Source organism: Thermomyces dupontii (assembly GCF_041956625.1).
Source record: "Thermomyces dupontii strain NRRL 2155 unplaced genomic scaffold VTN31scaffold_11, whole genome shotgun sequence".
Lineage (NCBI taxonomy): Eukaryota > Fungi > Ascomycota > Eurotiomycetes > Eurotiales > Trichocomaceae > Thermomyces > Thermomyces dupontii.
In genome coordinates, this window is record NW_027192317.1 from 156,041 (window position 1) to 178,041 (window position 22,001).

General features: G+C 52.8%; 10 protein-coding genes and 1 non-coding gene across 11 annotated transcripts; 3 read left to right on the top strand and 8 right to left on the bottom strand.

The window, feature by feature from the left end:
- Positions 1 to 116: 116 nt before the first annotated feature.
- Positions 117 to 434, bottom strand: VTN31DRAFT_2126 (uncharacterized protein; the record flags this gene model as incomplete). Its single annotated transcript, XM_069402260.1, has 2 exons — positions 117 to 242; positions 306 to 434. 2 exons carry the CDS (start codon positions 432 to 434, stop codon positions 117 to 119), a joined length of 255 nt encoding a protein of 84 aa, XP_069257222.1.
- A 1,019-nt stretch (positions 435 to 1,453) lies between these two features.
- VTN31DRAFT_2127 (uncharacterized protein) lies at positions 1,454 to 2,520 on the top strand (the record flags this gene model as incomplete). The annotated part of the gene is made up of 3 exons (XM_069402261.1): positions 1,454 to 1,694; positions 1,759 to 2,128; positions 2,190 to 2,520. The coding sequence occupies 3 exons, from the start codon at positions 1,454 to 1,456 to the stop codon at positions 2,518 to 2,520; spliced, it is 942 nt and encodes a 313-aa protein (XP_069257223.1).
- A 61-nt stretch (positions 2,521 to 2,581) lies between these two features.
- VTN31DRAFT_2128 (uncharacterized protein) lies at positions 2,582 to 3,947 on the bottom strand (the record flags this gene model as incomplete). The annotated part of the gene is made up of 3 exons (XM_069402262.1): positions 2,582 to 2,956; positions 3,020 to 3,523; positions 3,597 to 3,947. 3 exons carry the CDS (start codon positions 3,945 to 3,947, stop codon positions 2,582 to 2,584), a joined length of 1,230 nt encoding a protein of 409 aa, XP_069257224.1.
- Positions 3,948 to 6,101: 2,154 nt separating this feature from the next.
- Positions 6,102 to 6,896, bottom strand: VTN31DRAFT_2129 (uncharacterized protein; the record flags this gene model as incomplete). The annotated part of the gene is made up of 1 exon (XM_069402263.1): positions 6,102 to 6,896. One exon carries the CDS (start codon positions 6,894 to 6,896, stop codon positions 6,102 to 6,104), a length of 795 nt encoding a protein of 264 aa, XP_069257225.1.
- Positions 6,897 to 8,172: 1,276 nt separating this feature from the next.
- VTN31DRAFT_2130 (uncharacterized protein) lies at positions 8,173 to 9,262 on the bottom strand (the record flags this gene model as incomplete). Its single annotated transcript, XM_069402265.1, has 2 exons — positions 8,173 to 9,123; positions 9,191 to 9,262. 2 exons carry the CDS (start codon positions 9,260 to 9,262, stop codon positions 8,173 to 8,175), a joined length of 1,023 nt encoding a protein of 340 aa, XP_069257226.1.
- Positions 9,263 to 10,470: 1,208 nt separating this feature from the next.
- Positions 10,471 to 12,924, bottom strand: VTN31DRAFT_2131 (uncharacterized protein; the record flags this gene model as incomplete). Its single annotated transcript, XM_069402266.1, has 2 exons — positions 10,471 to 12,822; positions 12,880 to 12,924. 2 exons carry the CDS (start codon positions 12,922 to 12,924, stop codon positions 10,471 to 10,473), a joined length of 2,397 nt encoding a protein of 798 aa, XP_069257227.1.
- Positions 12,925 to 13,271: 347 nt separating this feature from the next.
- Positions 13,272 to 13,343, top strand: VTN31DRAFT_t93. Its single transcript has one exon. It is a non-coding gene; the product is annotated as a tRNA-Cys (tRNA).
- A 599-nt stretch (positions 13,344 to 13,942) lies between these two features.
- VTN31DRAFT_2132 (uncharacterized protein) lies at positions 13,943 to 15,690 on the bottom strand (the record flags this gene model as incomplete). Its single annotated transcript, XM_069402267.1, has 8 exons — positions 13,943 to 14,098; positions 14,153 to 14,338; positions 14,397 to 14,610; positions 14,666 to 14,832; positions 14,888 to 15,166; positions 15,233 to 15,257; positions 15,323 to 15,404; positions 15,471 to 15,690. The coding sequence occupies 8 exons, from the start codon at positions 15,688 to 15,690 to the stop codon at positions 13,943 to 13,945; spliced, it is 1,329 nt and encodes a 442-aa protein (XP_069257228.1).
- Positions 15,691 to 16,343: 653 nt separating this feature from the next.
- Positions 16,344 to 16,911, top strand: VTN31DRAFT_2133 (ribosomal protein P1; the record flags this gene model as incomplete). Its single annotated transcript, XM_069402268.1, has 3 exons — positions 16,344 to 16,412; positions 16,572 to 16,785; positions 16,865 to 16,911. 3 exons carry the CDS (start codon positions 16,344 to 16,346, stop codon positions 16,909 to 16,911), a joined length of 330 nt encoding a protein of 109 aa, XP_069257229.1.
- A 479-nt stretch (positions 16,912 to 17,390) lies between these two features.
- Positions 17,391 to 18,598, bottom strand: VTN31DRAFT_2134 (uncharacterized protein; the record flags this gene model as incomplete). Its single annotated transcript, XM_069402269.1, has 5 exons — positions 17,391 to 17,528; positions 17,580 to 17,638; positions 17,699 to 17,748; positions 17,801 to 18,411; positions 18,470 to 18,598. 5 exons carry the CDS (start codon positions 18,596 to 18,598, stop codon positions 17,391 to 17,393), a joined length of 987 nt encoding a protein of 328 aa, XP_069257230.1.
- A 964-nt stretch (positions 18,599 to 19,562) lies between these two features.
- VTN31DRAFT_2135 (uncharacterized protein) lies at positions 19,563 to 21,780 on the bottom strand (the record flags this gene model as incomplete). Its single annotated transcript, XM_069402270.1, has 2 exons — positions 19,563 to 20,854; positions 20,916 to 21,780. The coding sequence occupies 2 exons, from the start codon at positions 21,778 to 21,780 to the stop codon at positions 19,563 to 19,565; spliced, it is 2,157 nt and encodes a 718-aa protein (XP_069257231.1).
- Positions 21,781 to 22,001: the final 221 nt, after the last annotated feature.

The following is a 22,001-nucleotide window of genomic DNA, read 5'->3' on the forward strand; positions in this document are numbered from 1 at the left end:
AGCTTCTTGCCTTGTTTGCCTACGACATCCCAGTTCCACGTTGCTCATTGTCGTCGAGAAATTTAGGCTAAGTATAGTATGTCGCTCTGTAGATTCTTGTGTCGGAGATCTCGTCATCAACCACCCAGCTTTGGATTCTCCGTCATATCGCCGAAACGGCACCTCGCGAAGAGGTGGTCTGGTATATCACGCGACTGCTGGATGAGTTGGGCCACCACAGCCCCCATGGGGTTCTTAAGTTCCTGGTATTCGAACCCATGGGACTCAGTGTGATTTCCATAGTCGAGGAGTCGCCGCAGTCTTACCCACGTATGATAGACATGGAAGTCTGCTGGCCGGTGTCTATAGAAAAGAGGATCTTGAAGCAGTCGTTGCAGACTCTTGCGTGTCTCCATACATGGTATCGCCCATAGAGACTTCCAGCTAAGGAACATACTCTTCACTCTCGACGACGTCAGCTCGGTCTCCGATGAACTCTGACAGGGAAACTTAGATGACTGTTTTTCGCGCCAGGTACAGAGGCTAGACGGGAAACAGGATAAATGGACGCCCAGGTTTCTTTACATTTCGCAGCCATTGGTGCCTTTCACTCGCTACGCCGAAGGATTCAGGGTCAAAGTGATCTGATATGGGAGGCGATCAGTCCTTTATCTTCCATTCGATGAACGTTCAGACTACGGAGTAATCCATACATGTATTTGTAGCATATTTCTTGACCGATCCGCCAACGAAGCTCTTTACTCCCCCATAGTCTTAATTTCACCGGAGTGGTGAGCAATATTCTCGATACTCGGAGTTGTGTTGCCTTGTCTTTCAGCTAATTACTGGAAGACCTCTCTTCTGCGTACCGCCCTATGATCTAAATGCAGATGACGAGCATCGGCTCGGCTTTCATGCCTGGCTTGGCGCCCTCCCCAAGGAGCTCTTCAAACCACTGGAAGACGTCGTCTCTCTACTTTACGGCCGAAAGAAGACTCTCAACCGTAAACCCTGGTGGAGTCGGGCTGGGGGAGGAACGGCTTTTGGTGGAGGAGCCGCCCATGGAAGCGCTCTTCGATCAGGCACGCCCTGAGCTGGATCAAGACGAAGCTGGCAAGGTAAAGACGCTCATTCGGTGGGACCGTCGCCGGCGGAGATTTTGGCAGATCCGTGATCTGCGCGATCTCTGATACGAACGTATAACCCCCCGTAAGGAGTACTCCGTACTGAAATGATGTGTGAGGTGTTCCGTCTGGTGTCGTACTACGACACGTTTGGCAATTATGATTAGTCAGCAGCCCCTCGGAGTTCGTGCCGTGATGCGGGGATGCCCCGAGGTGGGGTCTGAGATTACATCAGGACAAGTGACGACAAAAGGGCCTGCGAAGACGTGATGGGATTGAGGGCTACTTGAGTTTCATGTCAGACTGATCAATTGAACTCAATTCTCAGTGCAGAGAAAAGACGAGACACCATGGCAGTCGCATTCAAGCCTCGGAATCTACTGATCTTCGGCGCGACGGGCGCCATTGGCAGCTTCATCACGCGCTCGATCGTGTCGGCGCGCTCCGAGTTCGAGCGCATCGCGGTGTTCACGTCGCCGCCGGCTGCGGGCAGTAGCAAGGCGGCGAAGCTGGATGAACTTAAAGCCAAGGGCGTGGATGTGATTTACGGGAGCATTGAGAATGAGAAGGAGGTGTCGGAGGCGTACAAGGGTGAGCTAATAATCCTTCAGCATCCTTTTTGTTTCTGATCTTGACCGAGACTTTATGAACCCAGGCATCGACACCGTTGTGTCGGCCCTCGGCCGCACCGCCATTCTGCATCAGATTCCCTTGATCAAGCTGGCCGCCGCGTCCGGCTCGGTCAAATGGTTCTTCCCGTCCGAGTATGGCACAGATATCAAGTATAACGAGTCCTCGGCCCATGAGAAGCCCCATCAGGGCAAGCTCAAGGTCCGGGCGTACCTGGAGGAGGACCCCGAGGTTCGTTGCTCTGGTCTTGCGTATACCTATGTCGTGACGGGTCCGTATGCGGATATGTACTATGCTTTCAGCGGCCCCGAAGAGGCCGGCGGGTTCGATGTGAAGGCGAAGAGAGCGGTGCTTGTAGAGAGGAATAATCGGGTTAGTTTGACGACGATGAAAGAGTACGCCTCCATCATCTGTCCGAGCAGGATTATATTATTCTTCTTGCTGACGTTGAGATAGCACCGGGGACTTCGTCCTCGCTGCCCTCCGCCATCCCGAAACCGCCCTGAACAAGGCTCTCCGGGTGAACTCGTTTACGACCACCCCGGGTGAGATCCTTGCCGAGTTCGAAGGGCAGACCGGTGGGGCTCCCTGGACGGATGTCAAGGAAACCTCGCTCACTCGCATCCGGGAGCTCGAGAAGGAATCCGATCATGTCGTGGTGATCCTCCGACGGATCTGGGCCGAGGGCGGAACGCTCTACGAGAAGAGGGACAATGATCTGATCGGGAATCCCCAGACGGATACGCTGCAAGAGTCTGTGGCGGAATATATCAGGGAGAATTCGTGATTCATCGTTTCATTTCATTCTGTGTAATGTATATACCTGCCGACCCAAATGAATGTTTTTTCTATCCAACAACCATCTCCAGGATCTCCAGCACCTGGCTCTTTTCCTTCAACGGCACCGGGTTGCTCTTGCACCAGCGGTCATGTAGACTGTTCTCGGCCAGTGTGTCGAGCTTGTCCCGCCCGACGTTGACGTCCTTGAGCGATCGCGGCATGCCCAGTTCCCGGATGATGGCATCCATCACATCGCCCAGGTCAGCCTTTGCGGCGTCGATGCCGCGCTTCTGCAGCAGCTCGGCAACGATGGGCATGTCGAGGAGGAAACGGAGCACGCGCTGCTGGCGCGGGACGTTGGCATTCTGCGCGGCGTTCCACTTGCACACCGCGGGGAGGAGGATGCAGCTTGTCTCGCCGTGGCCGACGCCAAGGGGACCGAGCTGTAATCAATTATTTAGCAATACAAATATCGATCTAAGCTTAGGAGGGAACATAATTCCTACCTGATGTCCAATCCCATGACTCGCACCCAACTCAACTTTCCCACTCGTGCAGGCAGCCATGGCATCGACCGAACCCAGCTGGCAGTTGAGCCGCGCCTCGTAGTCCTCATGATCACGCTTACACCGCAGCAACCCGGGAACGAGCAGACTCAACCCTTTCTCCGCAAGCGCATCGGTATCCTCATACGCCATGTTGGAGCAGAGCGTCTCGACGCAGTGGTCAACTGCGCGGATTCCCGAGCTCAGCCATACCGAGTCCGGTGTCGTCGCTGCCAGCTTCGGATCCAGGATCACCAGCCGGGGTCCCTTGAGCGGCTTCTGGAAACTGTGCTTGCGGAACGTGCTGTCCTCGGTGCCGCCGGCGAAGTTGGAGTATTCGCCGGCGGAGAGCGAGGTGGGGATGCTGATGATGGGGATCTCCGAGGGGTTGATGTGTGCGCGCTTGTTGGGCCCTTCGGCGAGCGTGGCCAGCTCTTCCTTTGTCGAGACATTGTTTGCGAGGGCCTGAAAAATGACAACAACCCTAGTCAATCACGGGATGTCCCAAGATGTAAAATGTGTCATACTATAGACGTACAAAAGACACAATCTTTGCTCCGTCCGTCAAGCTCCCCGCACCCAACGTAATGAGCAGATCGGCATTGACCCGTCGTGCATCGTTGGTAATCTCTAGCACTTCCGACCATCGTGTATGGCTCTTCATGCCAATCCGCACCCCGACGACCTTATCGCCCAGTCCGCGCTTCAGCCGCTCCAGCGAGTCCGTGTTCCGCGACAATGATCCCGAGCAGATGATGTACACCCGCGACGCCTTGAAGGTCTGCTCAACATGCTTGGCGGCCGCCTCATCGAACGGAATGCCGTACGAGATACGGGGTTCCTCGCGGCCCTCGAAGGCCGGGCGCAAGACTTCCTGGGACTGGCTCATGATTTCGTCGACGACAGAACAAAGAAAAGGAGGAGTCGCGGTGCTTTTACAATCTCAATCTTTCCTGTCCTACTTGTCTACGGCAAATGGTCCGCCTTGTCCTACTTATATCAGACCTCGGTCCGATGCTCGTCTCCCACATCCGTCTCGGAAATGGGGCTCAGAGTATGACGCCGATGTTGATGTGGGGCTAACCCTCGATTGTTGACTGAGGCCTTCAATCTAGTACGTAAGCGTGCTAGCGCGGAGACTAGCCTTTTCGGGCTAGCGTTTTGATTGGCAATTTGGCCAGGCTTGTGCCCGATTCATCACCGCACCTTCAGCACCAGAGTCAGACTATGGACAAGGTAGTACATACTGTACTAGGAGGTATCAACATTGTCACCACCTGAGCAACAAACAACCATACAGCGGCCATATTCGTCTCAGATTCCGTCCACACAACAAGTTTCCAGCCCAGAATTACCATGGAAATGGCTCCAATGGAATTGGCTGGATAGAGTACCACTATCTGTATCCTTGACATTTTCCAGTACATCTTTCCAGGACGCTAGCGGTAGATTTGCGGCGGCATACAATGCCATTTCGATGCAGCTGTCAGCGAGTTGACATGGAAGGAAGATCCCCAAATGCCAGCCCGGGTGGAAGATTCGCCAGCCGAAAGAAGAAGAATAAAATGATCGAAGCGATAGAACCGGTCTGTAATACTCCTCAGCCCAGGCCCTTCGAGCAGTTACCGTGTTCAGAACTATCACACCGGCCGTGCCGAAACAACAGAGGATGGACACAAGAGGGTTGGCTGAGCTGACGCGACCCAGGCGTAAAGCATGTTGAAGTGCGGCATGATTAGGCAGATGGCGCCGATCGTGCCATCGTCACCCGTTATGAGCTGGAACCATCAGATTTGGGTGTACCAGTTGAAGAGGAGAATACTGATGTTGGCAGGGTAGTTGCTGTGTAGTCCTGATACGAACTGTTACGGGGCTAGAAAGTAGTTGGCATACAGGAGGCACCGGTTCGTCAGGCTAAACCCTGGGACGATTACCTCGTCCTTGAGTTGCCTGGGGAAATTATTAAGGTCGGAAAGGAGGTCGTCAAGGGAGCTCATGGGGAAACTTTTGACGTCGGCAGTGAAGTAGTGACCCTCCTTGCGCGAACAGCTGTTTTTGATAGCGAGTCGAAAGACGGGTGATTCCTCAGTCGGTCGAACGAGGGCTTTCATTTCTTCAGTCTTCAGTCGAGCCAGAACAGGCCTGGAGAAACAAGAGGCAGGAACGAGTGGAAAGATGAAGCGCCGCTCAGGCTGACGGGGCAGAGAGGGTGTTTTTATTCTGACACGTAAGAAAGTCAGGAGGCGAGGCTGGGCCGGGCTTGTCACTCTCGCAAAGCCTTGGCCAGGAAAAAGAAAAGCCATTGTATACAAGCGGCACGCTTTCCATGTCTGTACGCATCATGTTGATCACTGCAGTAACTCATTTCATCAACCAATCCAACACCCGAGGTGCTGTGGCTAGGGCGTTTTATCAGTCGTCATTTCGTACAAGCTGATCCATCAAGAGGCTTGAAGGGGTTCAAGCCTTCAAGAACCCTAAGTACGGAGAGTACTCCGTACACAGAAAAAAGTCCCTTCTCATATCACAACATAGAGAATGATGTTGAGTACAAAGTTCTGCTTCGAACTTGATCTGACACTCCAGAATCTCGTCCCATCTGCAGCATACAACGAAGTACTTACTTAAAGTTCTTAACTCTAGTACTCATCACCTCTGCCAATCTCAATATGAACTCGCAGAGCCAATCTACTGGATCCAACGCGTTCGACAAGAAGCGATCGAGGGCGCATGCAGGATTGGAGCGAGGTCAGCAAGCCTTCAATGCGCGGTGTGTCCTGGGCTGTAGTTCCTTTACGTCGATACCGCCTGGATAACAAGGGTTAATGAAGGAAAAAAGAAGAGGCCCTAGATAGATAGATAGACATATCTACCTACCTACCTAGGTACCTCCTTAGGTAGGTCATGTACTGGGTAGATAATGATCGGGTCGGGCTGTCGTTGCACCACACCCTTCTGGCAACTTTTCGTTGTGGATCAGGCAGACGAAGTCTAAACCGCAAATCATCTTCTTCTGACTTCTGTGGTGACAGACATATTCCAATCAAACATCAGAAGAGCTTGAAGACTTGCAAAGTCCCAACATGCCTCTGCAGCACGACAAAGTAGCACCACAGCTAGGTATCAACAAGGCCGCCACCTGAGCAACAAACAACCATACAGCCGTCATATCGGTTTCCGACTCGAGATGATTCCGCGATACGATAAGCTCCGTCCACAGAATAAGAGGCCAACCCCCGATTAGCATGGAAACAGCTCCCACGGGGATGGCAGGATATTTGTCCCACCACTCGACACGTTCCAGTTCCTTGTCTCGGAAGTTTAGCGGTGCAAAAAAACCCAAAACACATGCCGAAATGACGCACACCAGCGCCAGAATGGTGTCGAAGATTTGCCACGGCAAGAAGAGCCCGTGATGCCAGCCCTTGGTCAGAGTTCGCCAGCCAAAGAAGAAGAACTGATCAACGCCGTAGCCTGGCGATTGGTGCACTGCCCAGGCCTTCCAAGCCGCTACCGTGTTCAAGATCATCACACCAGCCGTGCCGAGACCAAGGGGAACGCCCAAGAGAATGTCGCCGGACGTGACGCCTCCCAGGTATGAGACGGCGTAGAGCAGGTTGAAGTGCGGCAGAATTAGAGAAATGGCGTGGATCTCCTCTTTGCTCGACATGAGCTGGTACCATTGGATTTGGGTGTACCAGTTAAAGATGAGAAAGCCGAAGTTGCTGAGGCAGTTGCTGTTTAGTCCTGACACAAACTGTGCCGGGGCTAGGAAGTAGCTGGTGTACAGGAGCCACCGGTTCGTCAGGCTAAACCCTGGGGCAATTTGCACAGCCATTACCGTGTATTAATGTCGGCGAGGAAGTAGTGATTGCAGTGGTCTTGCATTAGCAGCTGTTCTGACAGCTACTACTGGCTTTCGTTCGAAAGACGGTTTGATGTCTCAGTCGGCCGAACGAGAGCATTTAGTAAGTCTTTGGAGTTTAGACCAGCATCAGCGAAGGGTCTGAGCGACAACTGGTACTGTAGGCCCGAGTCAAAAGATAAATCAAATGCCTTTTAGGCGGACGGCACTGAGAGGAGGGCTTCATGCTGATAAAAAAGTCGAGACTTGAGACTGTGCTGCGCTCTTTTGTCTGCCTAATCCGCCTCTCGCGAGGCCTGTCTGGAAGGGGACAACCATCACCTACATAAAAAGAGCGGTATGCTATTCAGTACTACATCTCGATGATGATTATGTAGTAGATTATTGCGGTGAGTCATTTCAACAATGTTTGATACGATTGCCGACTGAACGAACAGATAGCCTAAATTAGTGATTGGCCCGATTAGAGTCGGCTACCTACCGAACGGCCCTGTCGATCCTCCGCGCCAAGCTCCAATCCATTGGAACCGCCTCAAGGCATGCAGCTCTGGACAATATTATAACTCCGAGCACTCACTCACTAAATACTGTACTTATTATTACCTTCATGTTGAGCAGTTTTAGAAAACCGCCTGCTAGGAATCTAACCCACATTTGGCTGCTGAGGACTTGCTCGACAGCCGTGACCAGGGTGGTGATTGCCAAACAGAGTCTGCTGAACTGCGGCAATTCGAACTGTAAGTATGAACCCTAACATAAGACTTCGATGCGGTCGTCCTTGACTACCAAAGCTTCAATTGTTCCCAATGACGTTTTTGACCATCGACATGATCCCCATCCTGCTCGGTCTACTCGTAAGCCGAGGATAGTGCTGTTCTTTCCCGAATTTTCTTCCTCGTCTACTAGTCGGCGCTGGTGAGTATCGTACTATGGCGATGTCTAAAGAGCCGCGTAATGAAGAGTGGCTATCGAAGGAATCCAATAATTCCGCTGACCGTCAGCTGTCGTCGAATTACAGCACACCCTACGTCTGCACGTCGCCGAGACAGTCTTGTAATCAGCATTCTCAGTACTTGACTGTTCAGACTACTAGTACTATTCACTAAATGGTACGATGCAGCACAATCGAAATACCTTGACATAATTGACAGAGCGCTCCGTGGAAGTTTCGACTCAAACCCTGACTCGATGTTACATCCAAAAGACATTATCATTAACCAGGGTAGCTTTGCCAACCTCTATCCAGAATCTAACCTTTCGAGATTGGTTTATAAGAATATCCACTTTCCACTGTCTCCTTTCCGAGACGGGTTTGTTCATCCAAATCCTCCACAGGGAGACCCAGGAGCTCGTTATGCAGGCCAAGTGTATCCTGGTAATTCCCGTCACCGCTGGCGAAGAGACGCGCGTAGAGCAACTGCGCCCAGCCCATGGGATCTCCTTGCTTCATGCGTTCGACGCCCTTGTCATAGCGTTCGCGGGTGGACTCGTACTCAATCTTCCAATCGCTGTCCTTGTCCCCAGAGACCCGTTTCCAACTCTCGAACATATCCTTCTGGCTGACCAGGAAGCTCGAAACCAACAACGGGCCGTTCAGCCAGCCACTCAGGGTCAGGCTCTCGTCCTTCTCATCGTCTGGGTAGATCTTGAGGCTGAGCAATGCCGCCACAGCGCGACCGCACTGCGGAAGGGTGCTGGTGTTGATCTTCGCATTCCCGTCGTCGTAGAAAGTGATGCGTTTCTCGTTGAAGTCGAAGCCGAACGCTTCCGGGCCGAGCGCCAGGCTGTGCTGGTACCAGAAGCTGCTGACGATGTTGATCCAGGAGGCGCCAATCTCTTCAATCTCCTTGTGGACATGGACGGTGCGCTCAATGGCGCCGGGAATGTCCTTCATGACTTCCTCGTTGGTGTACTCGATGCCGAAGACGTTCGGGATGATGTATTTGATGCCAGCCTTGCCGGCCGCCTTGATCAGCTTCGACTGCTGCTCCGTCGGAGCCTGCGAGGCCTGAGTGATGATGAGGAAGTCCTGCCCACGAAGAATGTCCACCACGCGCGCTTCGTCTTCGTAATCCACGTACACGGCCTTCACGCCGTCGGGAATCTTGGACGAACTGCCCTTGCGGGACAGACCGGTTACCACGTGCTGACCGGTCTTGACCAGCTCCTGCGCAATATGTCGGCCCATTGATCCACCGGGCTGATAGGTTTCTGAGTTAGCGAGAAAGTTCCCAACTCGACGGTCACAATGGTCTAGTTGAGCATACCCCGACGATGGCAACATTTCGTATCCGGTTGGTAAAACCGGCTGGTTGGTCTTTTGCGTAGATGCGCGACATTGTCGTCACCTCACTCCGTAGGAGAGTTCAGGATAGTACTTATGTATTCAATGGCGAGAGTATGGAATTGATCACTGCCATTCCACGAGGTCTTCGAAGGGTACTTATATATCTACTATTGCCATCTACTCTGGTAGACAAAAGACATATTTGTCATCCCACAAACTCCTCGTATTGAACCGGATATGACGTTCTTTGTCATGAACACGAACTCCTCCATTAACTCCGTTGGCGGTGGAGTTATTTGTAATGTTCCTGGCGTCGGCCATATCAGGAGTTACCGGGAGTTGGCAGGAGATTGTGGATTCCAGTTTATTCCTGGAATCCGTGGGGTTCGGAGGACTCGTTGAGCAAGAGATTTTTGTTGCCTGTTCCGTTGAGGACTGGAGCTTCCCGGTTAACTCCGGTCTTGGACTTAGGCTCATGGACGGATCTGCAACAAGGCTCCCACTAGTTAGTTCACGCTATACTAAATCAGGTAGTACCTAAGAGATTTGCCAAAAAGTGATTGGACGCGAGCTTCATCAAGGTTCATCGGCTTTATCTTCTGTTCCAAGTTTCTCCTACTCGTATACGCTTACGGAACGAATTGGCCGTTTTCAGCACAGTAGTAGATTCGATTTTTAATGCAGAACTATCGAATCCTCATACAGTACTCATTTCTGTCCTATGTACGGTGTACTATGTTCAGAAGCCGAACCAAGCTGCGTCCAGAACGGCAACTAAAGTCAAGCGCTGGCGTGGACATGATGAATCCAATGCACTGAATTCAATTGCTCCCACGGTCCATGACAGTCTGACGAATGATTGAACTACGGCATGCATTTCTTTGAGATCCGTTGGATATTTCGAGGCTGCATCTTTCCCTGCTTCGGCATGCCGCAATTGTACTCGGAACGGAATAGTTTGATCAAGAGACCATAGTCTGAATTCGTAGAACCCAGGTAGATATCTACCCTTTTACCAATGGATTCAATTACCTGCATTCATTCCAGCTGGAATTGTAGACCGCTAAAATGTGGAAGAGCCAAAGGATGCCTGAATTGAGGTTTGGGCCTTGGAGTCTGAACAGCGATCCAAATTGACAATGACAATACTCTCCGTATGGCACAATCACATAGACAACCGACTAATGTTCAATTTTTTGAGGCATTTACAACTCAGAGCGCGTCTATGTTCAGTTCTATGATACAAATAACTCCCGAAATCTATCGTGCCTTCTTGGCCAACAGGTTCAGGGCACTGCCCGCCAGAATAAACCCGCACTGGTCCTTGCTGAGGGTATGGTTGACGGGGATGTCGAACGTCTCGCCCGTGCGGTGCTTGGTCACGCGGAGCTTGACCTCTCCTTCACCGCCGTTCCGCAGCATGTCGTACAGTCCGACCGTATCGACCCTGTCGCAGGCTCCGATGCGGTCGTAGTCCGCCCGGTCGACGAACGTGAGTGGGACGATACCCTGTTTCTTCAAGTTCGTCTCGTGGATGCGCGCAAAGCTCTTCGCCACGATCACGCGCCCACCGAGGTATCGGGGCTGCAGCGCCGCATGCTCGCGCGCGCTGCCCTCGCCGTAGTTGTCCTCCGCGACAACCAGCCACTCAATGCCGGCGGCCTTCCACTGCTCCGCGAGCTCCGGGATGGAGTGCTGCTTCCCTTGCTCGTCGTAGGCGACGTTTGTCTCACCCGTCTCCGCATTCACCGCACCGATCAGCGTGTTGGCGGAGATGTTGGGCAGATGGCCCTTGTACTTCAGCCATGGCCCAGCCGCCGAGATCGTGTCCGTCGTGCACTGGCCCTTGACCTTGTACAAAACTTTCAGCCCTGTGAGATCATGATCAGGGAACGGAGGGAAAGGGTCCAGCCGCGCCAATCGCTCCGACGTGGGGGAGATGATGACCTCCACCGAGGGGTCGGGAACGGCCGCGCTGGGCTTGAAATTCGGGTTTCCGGCCGCGAATCCGGCCTCTGGCAGATCGGTACCCTTGGGTGGCGAGAAGCGGAAGGATCCACCATTGGGCGTCGGAATGGAATCCGTCATGGGGTTGAACGTCGTGCTGCCTGCATAGCTCATCGCCGTCACTACTTCGGGTGATGCCAAGAAGTTCATCGTCCGCCGGTTCCCGTCGTTACGGCCCGGGAAATTGCGGTTGTACGAGGTCAGAATGGCATTGTCCTCGCCTTTCTTGACGCCGTCAGTGCGCTTCCATTGTCCAATGCACGGCCCGCAGGCATTGGCCAGGACCGTTGCCCCTGCTGATGAGAAGGTCGACAGTGTCTGGTCGCGGTCCAGAGTCGCCCGGATCTGCTCGCTACCAGGGGTGACGAAGAGATCGGCCTTAGGCTTAAGGCCAGCAGCGGATGCCTGCTTGACCAGATCTTCCGCGCGGGTCATGTCTTCGTAAGAGCTGTTAGTGCAGCTGCCAATCAGACCCGCCCCAAAGGTCTCGGGCCACTTCTTCTCGCGAACAGTCTCCGCAAACTTGGACAGCGGAACGGACAGGTCCGGAGTAAACGGACCGTTGATGTGTGGCTCCAGCGTCGACAGGTCAATGGTCACGAGCTGGTCGTACTCGGCGCCCGGATCCGCGCGAAGCAAGCCACGCTCGTCCGCAGCGATTTCGGCTGCCTTTTCCGCAACCTCGGCACGGTTCGTCGCCCGGAGATAAGGAACATGCCCTGGAGAGAACGGGAAAATTGACGTTGTAGCCCCGACTTCGGCGCCCATGTTGCAGATGGTCGCCATGCCAGTGCAACTCAACGTCTCGACGCCAGGACCATGGTACTCAATCACGTAGCCGGTTCCGCCACGCACGGTCAGCTTTCCGGCCAGGTGCAGAATGATATCCTTGGGCGAGGTCCACCCGTTGAGTCTCCCCTCGAGCCGCACGCCGAGAATCTTTGGAGCCTTTAGTTCCCAGGGCGCATCGACCAGCGCGTCCACAGCATCGGCACCCCCGACACCGATGGCGATTGCGCCAAGGCCACCCGCGTTCGGGGTATGGCTGTCCGTTCCCAGCATCATCAAACCCGGTGCAGCGTAATTTTCCAATACGGTCTGGTGAATGATGCCCGCACCTGGCGGCCAGAACTCAATACCGTAGCGCTTGGCCGCGGATTCCAAAAAGTCAAACACTTCCTTGTTGCCCTGGATCGAGGCCGGCAGATCGGTGTCCGCGCCGCGCTCGCCGACAATCATGTGGTCGCAATGGATGCTCGCCGGCACAGCGGTGGATGGGAGATCGCAGGACATGAATTGGAGGAGAGCCATCTGCGCCGACGCATCTTGCATGGCAACGCGGTCCGGCTTGAGCTTGAGATTTGCCCGGCCGCGAATATCCCGGCCATTGTTGGTGTTTGAGAGCAGCGACTCCTCGGCATTGTCGAGATGCGCGTAGAGAATCTTCTCCGCCAGAGTCAGCGCTCGCTGTTGCCCCAGTATGCGCCGGACTTGCTCGAGATTCTGGATGATTTTAGGGTATGGTGGTATGCGCGAGGATGACGGCGCTTCTGTCGCGAGGCCGCGGCGATGCAGGGACGATTGCGAGAAAAGCCGGCTCGCAAGCTACTCAGCTGTGAGTACGGTACGTCCGCAGACCACTAGGAGTAGGAACACACTGACCCTGCGAGAGGCGGTCGCCCGCTGCCAAACGACCTGCCGTACCATCCCGTTACCTCGGAGTTAACCAGCAACTTAAAAGGTAGGATGGCGTCCCCGACAGTATGTAGGACCGGCGGGGAAGCTGGTCCAGTGCTCTCTTTGTTTTGCGCTTCGAATTGATTGAAGTCAACAGTCTGCTTTTTTTCCTTGTCGATAAATCGAAAATTACCCCGGACTCCGGAGCGTCTGAATTGCACGCACTGTCATTGGCTCACGTCCATCCTCGGCGTGCCGACCTCGGCGCTCCACTTTCTGAATCACGTGGAAAATGAATACCTTTGCTATTCACGTGACATTCAAGGCAGCTTTTTAAAGGCCGGACGGGCGACGGCTCCATTGTGTGACCGACAATAGCCCTAATATCTCAGTGGTAGAGAGGTGGATTGCAGATCCAACGGTCCCTCGTTCGATCCGGGGTTAGGGCTCGGTTAGGGCATCCTTTTTTTTTTTTTTTTCTTCTCTCGTTCCAATTAATCACCAGCACTCGCCACCAACGCGTCCAAGTCCACACCACATTGAAAAGTCAAGAACTGAAGTCAAGAGGAAAGAAACCGCATCATGGTTGTTCTAATTTTCTTTTAACACTCAAAAATGGAAAGCTACGCGCAGTCGCGCACAATCTCACGGACGGCCACAGCCGCTGTACTGTGGCCGTTCATGCGACAGTCCATGAGCCGGTGATTTGAGAGATTAGAACAGTCAACATTTTCATTCAAGATTGTCTTTTTGGTCGGACTTGGATACTGGACTTCCTTTCTTGTGCCGAAGTCGTTGGCTTAGTTGCTGAATCACTTGGAAATCTGGAGTAGTTCAATTCAATTGTTTCGAAACAACTGAATTCATTCCTGAGCCTGGACGTCAAATATACCAGATCGACTAAACCAAGCGTTGCCGCGTCCCTGTTTACGCCACGACTGCCAAACTCCTGGAGCCCACCAAAACAAACCCCAAACAATAAAAACAAAGTCCAGTACAAAATGCGTTGAATATACAGGTGCAGATACTGAACCAGCATATAGTGCAATCATCCCCGCTCTTTATCCTCATCAACGGCCGCTCGAAGCTCGTAGCACAGGTCGTAGCACTCTGCCAGGAGCGCATTGACGCTGGCTTGACCTTCGGGAATGTCATTGCCCACATAAAATTTACCGTCGACACGCATGTTATCAATCGAGTTAAGCTGAAGGAGGCTTCATTAGCAAGATATCGTAGAAAGATGGCACATGTCACATACTTTCATGCTATATGGATACAACTCTCGTGCAGTGGAAACGCCACCGTTTTCTTTCACTTCCAGCAGGCAGCGCCGTAACGTCTGCAGCTGGTTGTAGATGGGCAGAAGCGCCTCGGAAACCGGTTCTGACGAGATAAGCAGCCCATAAATATATCCGTAGCTGCGTCGGATCAAATATAGGAGGGTCTCGAGTCAAGGTTAGCCATCACAAATATCCCTGAAAGAGACAGGCGGAGTGTCGTACTCGCTGAGCATGTAAGTCGGCCGGTTGGCCTGTAGCATCAACAAAGTTGCCATTGACGCGCGTCTCGTCGATGCGATCCAGTTTACGTTGAAACTGGAACAGATCCGTCTCGCGAAGAGACCAGGCTTGAGTCACAGATAGTTTCTCTAACTGGTTTCTGATGTCCAACAAGCGAGCATATTGCTCTTTGAACCGCTCGTCGATGACACCTTTCCTAAAGCCGAGTTAGACCATGAGTCGGCACCCACCCTGGCAGTATCAATACTTACCGTTCCAACACAAGTTCAGTCCATCTCCAGCATCGTTCCAGAAGTGGCTTTACAACATCATTTCCGGCCAGGACTTTTCCATCAGACCCAACGAAGTTGCCATCCTTTGTTTGGGCATCAATTTCCTTCAGCCTCTCCTGCAATTGCTTGACTTCGGAAGATGAGAACTGGATCATCAAACGATTAGATCACGTCAACAATCTGACTCAGACACAAACTTACCTTTGACCGCGTGTTTGCCGCGGAGGTAGAGCGCAATATGGAGACTAAAGTCTCATGCACTGGGGTGAGCTCCGGGGAGAGCGTCTCTAGGTCCTTAAACAATCTGTCCAATGATTTCTGGCATCGCGTAAGGCGACTGTCAAGGAGCGTCACGAGGTGAGGCGAATGGGCCTCTTTGCTCCTCTCGATGGTTTGACGCATGTTGCCGAGGGTCTTGGAAATCGACTCGAGATCCTTGGAGCTGTAGCATCCGGCTTCTTCGAGATGGTCTAGCAGACGCTGTACCAGAATGTTAGGAACGAAGTTCCCCGGGAAGCGTTCTTGAAGGGGCCGGAGCCGTCATACCTGAACTGTGGTTGCTAGAGAGTATCTAAACCATTGCGTCCAAGTTAGTTTGGCGGCTCACCTGCCTCCACGGGGTGCGTCCAAACTCACGTAGCTGGAGCTTCATTATTGCGACCAACGGTCAGGAACAGAAGGGAAATCAGCTGGAAGCAATCATCCAGAACATAGTCCACTGGTCCGAGGTTATATTGATCAGCCCGATGCTTGTCCAAGCAAAAACGTCTTTCCTCCAGCTTACATCGATTGTGTGGTTGAAGACGGTCATGTTCATCACGGATGGCGTTCAGAGCCTCCACCTGCGCAATCACTTCGTCGTACAACGGCAGCACATCGCGGGATTTAATGTATGAAGATTTATCTTGCTTTAGAAGCAGCAGCTTGTCGCGGATTCGTAGCAGACGGTCGAGGATGGGCTGCTCTTGGGGATCGAGCGGAACCGGGACGGCGGGGGAGTCCATGGCGTGGGAAGAATTGCCAGGCCGCAACGCATTCGCGTGAACTGAGACGATGGTCGAGAGGTTCGAATTACCAACACGGGCGTCACTTCAGCGAAGGAGCTATGTACACCTGAAATAAAGGCGTGCGCGGGATTCGAGGTGGGGGTGGTTCGGGTCTCTGGCCAGTGGAGTGATGCAGAGGCGTAGGCTAGGTGGAAAGTCGAACGAATATTTCTGTTCCCGGGCGCAAAGAGATGCAGATACGGAAGCCTACAGCGTTGTAGTTCTCGCTTCTACAATCAGTGACTGGCCTACGGACCTTGGCTGACCACTGCAGAGCAACTCTTCAACCGCCCGCCATCCTGTGAAGAAGTCAGGTACTGAGCTACCTTGGGTCCAACCGGCCCGACGTATCTCCGGAAATGGCTGAGTCAGCGCTGTGCTATTCCTCATACGGACTAAGCGCAATCAGGCCCCGATAAGCGAGGGTTTTTACGCGAGGCCCAGCACACACTTTGGGCTTTGCCGTGTTTGGTGGGATCCGACTTGGTTCTAGTGCGATTCCAGTCCGCTGCAATTTCGCGACCTTCATTTTCTTCTCCCACGTCCGTCAATCCCACAGCTCGGCAACAATCGACCATCTTTGCCTCTCGCCCACGAAAGAATCGATCGCCATGTCTACCCCCGAGCTTGCTGTTTCCTACGCGGCTCTGATCCTCGCCGACGACGGCGTTGAGATCACCGTATGTCTTCCCCGTTCCCTACTGTGAATAATTGCCCGGACAGTTCGTGGACATCGCACATAAAGCCCACAATGAGTCCAAGAGGAGGATCTAACGAATGAATTGCTCCGACCCAGCATGTCTATCAGGCTCAGGCTAACTCTCGACATTCCACTACAGGCCGACAAGCTGCAAACCCTGATCAAGTCCGCGAACGTTGACATCGAGGCGATCTGGCCCCAACTGTTCGCTAAGGCTCTCGAGGGCAAGGATGTCAAGGAGCTCCTGACGAACGTCGGCACTGGTGGTGCTGCTGCCGCTGCCCCCGCCGCCGGCGCTGCTGCGGGTGGTGCTGCTCCGGCCGAGGCCAAGGCCGAGGAGAAGAAGGAAGAGGGTACGTCGGCATATCTCAGAAGAACAGCTTCGACTCCAGACAGTCATATCACTAACGTCTGCGTTTCCGAAATCTACAGAGAAGGAGGAATCCGACGAGGACATGGGTCTGGGTCTGTTCGACTAAAAAGGAAAACGGATGCATATACCCTTGTTCTTTATTTTCTCAGAAAAAGAAATATACCTCCTTTGAACCCTTTCCAAGTCTTTCCACTAGTCACGCTCCTCGCCTGCTGTACTCGATAGAATTTGGTTGCGCAACGGGATGCCTTTCTACCTTTGTCCTTTCCTCGCCCGACACTTCAACCCTTGGTGATGACGGCTAGTTATTACTCTGGGACGCTGGGAGGATGGTGCAAAGGTGGTCTTTCATGGTTTATGGACGAGATCCTGGGTGGTATCCGTTTGGTGTATGAGAATGAGACACGAATTCATTAGGAATGAGAAAAAAAAATCAATTCCAATCTTGAGGCATCTTGAGGCTCCAATACATGTCCATGTTCCGTTAAGGAGCTTGCTCCCTAGAAGATTATTGCAATTGTCTCAAGCTACGACTTTTTTTTCCTATGATCTTGCAACCTTGAACAATACAGGAAACATTGCCTGTCACGAGTCAACAGCCGTTCTGGAATAAATGCGAAACTGAACGAAGATAACAATGTCCTCCACCATTGTTCCGAGCGAGCCGAGCAGCCAAGGCAAGTTCTTCATAAAATAATCCTTCTCGGTTGAGTGTGCGAGGATCTGCTTCTGGTCAGCGAGACTCGAGGTTACTTTTCAGGGAGCGCTACATACACCAGCTCCATAGGTGAGGTTCCCAAGTAGGGAAAGGATGAAGAAGAGCAATGACAGCCCTAGCCATCGAGTCAGTGATGCGCAGCACGTTGATGCGAACAGTCAAATGGTTGACTCACCTTCACAGGACTTGTCTTTGAAATTTTTGTAGATTTGGGGCAACCGCGCCCTGCAGCCCTGTATTAGCCCGATAGTCAGGCAGCAAGAGATGTTCAACATGCCCCAGATAGCAAACAGCACTGAAATAGCCCAGCACTTGCGCTCCAACGGCCATCTGTTTGCCTCCGTCATATTCCACCGGTTGTGGCTTCCAGAGACCAGCTTGCCATGCGATAGTCCAGCCCACAATTCCAATGCCTGCTATAGCCAAGACGCTGACACCATTCTTGATCCAAGCGCGGGATCCCGACTCCGTCTCTTCGACAATCTTTGCCAGAGTGTCATCAGGATGGGCATGGCTCTCTCTACGCTGATAATGTTCCCGCCACGATGCCGAAGACCTCCTTCTCCGCGACGTTGGACCACTTAGCTCGTCGCTGGGACGTCTCCCAAGCAGCGGGGTTGTCGGAGTCGGCGGTGCGTTGTCGGACGGTCGATGAGAGCTGAGGCGTCGTCCAAGGCGGGCATTACGTGCATTATAATACAGACACTGCCCAATCAAGACGCCATCGGCAAGGCAGAAGTATACACCAATGGCAATGATCACTGGGACTAGTTGTGCCCAGATCGCACCCACCATGTTGGTTACGTCGCCGACAAACCAAACAAAGAGAAATGCCATTGAGAGACCCTCTGCGCTGCCATTGCGGTAGTTTTCGATGAGTTGGGGCACCTGCCGGGTGTCATTAGAACCCAACTCCCCTCACGACTATCGGTAGTCCTTCACGTACCAACAGGAACACCCAGCACGTCAATGATATCGACCCGAGAATTCCGGATGCGGCTTCGCGGGCAGTAAGAGTCACAGTCGGAGCAGCCGCGTCTTCTGCGATGCTCGCGAAGAAGGGCAACACCGGCATGGTGCTCGGCGAGTCACTGATGCAGCCACAACTGGGATATCTGAGGTCAATGACGTCCGGGGGCCTGGGCCAGCAGGTTTGATCAATGAACGAAACAATTTAAAGCGGTCACATTGGTGGGGAATTGAGAAATCAAATTTGCGTCGCAATCTCAGTAGATTAATAGTATGGTAGTAGTAGTAGTACCCTGTCGTGAACTGCACTTTTCTCTTTTTCATGTGCAAAGATGCAGATGTCAAGCTTTTTGCCTTTCCGTCCTGCAGGGCTCGCGTCATTCGGGAGAGAAAGAGACGTCCGAAATTCATGCCTCAGGAAGCGAACACCGTATTCTATTCCTGCCAATTCTAGTAGTGATCCTCATTCTTTTCAACCAATCAGAGCTCGGCCGACTGCCACGCAAAGGGGATCTGCCGTGATCTGCTTCTGTCAGTGTCGTCACTCAGCAGTCCCTGACTGTCGGCCGGAAAGAAACAAAAAGAAAAAAGCAGGTACATACGGCATTCTCGAACAGACCGATTGCCCGGCCTTAGAAGGTGCAACTTTGCAACGGGTAGACTGGAAAATGATGATGCAATTGCTCCCCGTGGCCAACATTGGGGCAGATTGCATCCTTGCTCAACAGTTGATTACTAGTACTGAGTTCTTGAGCATTGAGATCGACGCTGGAGCCGCGAGACGGTGTACTATGCCCTGGCAGAGATAGCAGCATCACGGCCGGTAAGTCAGTTACTCAGAGCTTCTGGCTTGCGGACCGAATAAATCTAAGCATTGGAGAGTACAGAGTAATCGACAGAGTTTCTCTTCAGTATGATTGAAATACTGCGAAGAGGTATCCAGTGTGCGAGTATTGTACTTGTATTGCTCGTAGGGATACACATCGAGGCAGAAGGTACTGTACTACTACACATTATTTGCCTGGATTGGCATGGCCAGTTGCGTAGGGCCACTCCCTGTGCATCGTCGTCTAGTATAACCCAAAGTACTCGTGAAGGTACACTTCCAGGACGTTGACGACATGCTCTCCCAAGATCCCAGTAAGCGTTCCAAGAAGGAATTCCTCCCGTGCACCATCGTTCAGAGCAGCGAGAGCCTCCAGATAGTTGTCCACTGCATCGTCGACGTTCAAGTCGGGGTGCTCGGGCCCAACCCCTTGTCGGCGAATAGATTCTTGGAGCGGCCCCAAACCCGGTCCAAGGAGCCACTGACGGACTCGTTCTTGATTGCGGCCGGACGGTGGAACCGCAGGGTCCAGTTCCTCGTCGGAGTCGGACATATCAGGCGCGTCTGCTGGGCCTCGCTCTTGGGCTCCGATGTGGACGCGCTCTAGTAGCTCGTCCATCAACTGAGGCCGGACTAATTGTGCTAATCGACTGAGCAGGCCTCCCTGCTGTTGAGATGGATTGCCTTGTCCCTGAGAAGCCTCCGAAGTTTGCGGTGGGAGAGGATCGTAGTCAATGATTCGACTAGACAAGAATCGCGTCGGCACCAAGGAAAGAACGTTGCGCATATCAGAGAGGATCACATGGCGCGCAATGTCCAGCGTAATTTCTGGGGGTTCCGCTGGTTCTTCTGCATCAATTAATGTATCCGCGACTTCGACGATCAGAGAAACCAATTCGGGCGAGTTCCACAGGTCCTTGGTCCGGGTAATATACAACTCAGCCAGAAGCTCATGGGATTGTGCCGGAGGCATTTTTCCCCATATGCGCTTAGGAATCGGCTGGATATCGAGTTCCTGGGCCAATCGACTGAAGACCCAGGGGAAATGTGACATTGCGGTACGCAATTGTTTGCGTGCTTCTTTCTGTTGATTCGATCGATAGTAAGCCAGGGCGAGTGTGGATTGAATATTTGGCAGCTCCTTCCACTCCTCGGCGAAAGCAGTTTGCGTACAGAGCTCAATGAAATGCTCATATTGTCGTCCCCGCATAGCAAGATTGTCAATCAGAAGCCGTATACAATACGGATCCTTGAGATCAAGACTTAGCAAGAGCTTTGCCCATTCATATGCTGTCCTCCATGTCCCCTTCAATCCTAAGTTCGCTATATATCTCCAGCCAGCGAGCCAGAATTCTCGGTTCGCGGCCACAGAGAAGTCGAATCTTGCCCTCCCGGCTTGGAGCTGTTTTGCAAAGGTCGAATGCGCCGCCCGCCCAATATTGAACAGGGCACGTTCAAGAAGATCTGCGGACACGGCATGGTCTCCTTGATGCTTGGCAATTTCGGAGACTTGTAGCAGGGTGGAGATATGGTACGCTGTGCGGGTTTATCAGCGAATGCCATCATATTTTACAACTGTAATTGGGTCAAAACTCACGATTGTGCTGGAGCAGTGCTATCAGACTCTGGGCATCCATGATTTCAACACTCATTTCGAACTGCATTTGGACGTCCCGATATGCCTGGTTATGTACAAGCCGGTACAAATGATTGCCATCCGGTAACTTCTCGACTAACTCCATCCCAAGACCCCCGCTGGGCGCTCGTGGCCACTCATCTTTGCCCGTGACCAGAACGTTCTTTCGTTGAGTCGCACCGGCAAGACTCTTCCCTCGGCTTGCCGGGCTGTAACGCCCGCTCAGGGCCCGGCCAAGGTCCAGCATCTCCCTTTGTCTCTCCCTACGCCGCGATGACCTTTCTGGTTGGTCAAACGACCCAAAGACGATATCTCCGAAAAGTCGTCGCATCTCGTAGATCGGGTTGAGAGACTTTGGATTGATCTGGAGGAGTTCTTCCTGAGTCTTGAGAAATCGTTTACTTTGCTCGGCCGCAGGCTGACTGGTATCATCGCCTTGTGTTGTTGTAGCACGATTCTGTATGGCCAGCTCTTTCAGCGCTCGGTCAATTTCATCCATCTCTTCTGTCTCTCCAGGCGTTACATCCTGCCCTGCTGCCTTCGCAGCCTTCTTTTTCTTTTTGCTTTTTTTCTTCCTTGATTTTGTTTCATTTTGAACTGGAGCGGCTGCCTGTGTCTCTGAAGGTGCAGCATCGTTGTCGGGTTCCGGCTCGTCCTCTTCGTCGTCTGGCGTATTGAGTAGATCAAAGGCATTTACTTTTCGGCTCGATGCAAATGCCTGTGGTTCTTCATCGCTTGACTCGGGGCCTTCATCGGACTCTTGGGCAGCAGCTAGGCGCTCGAGCTCGCGCTGCTTTTGTAGCTTCCGTAGCGCTCTCGACGACATTCTGCTAGAGAGCAGCAAAAACGGTGATCAGGTACATCCCGTAAAGCAGGTACTCTCGATAGAAGTCGCAGAAAGTGACGACATGGCGCCGATTGGCGCTGCGGGATGGCTCAGCACCCCGATATGGTTAGGTTGACACGTGACTTTACGATAAGCTCGTCATCCTCTTGGCGCTCTTGCACACCAGGCGTGCTGACTCCGAACCGTGATATCACTCCCAT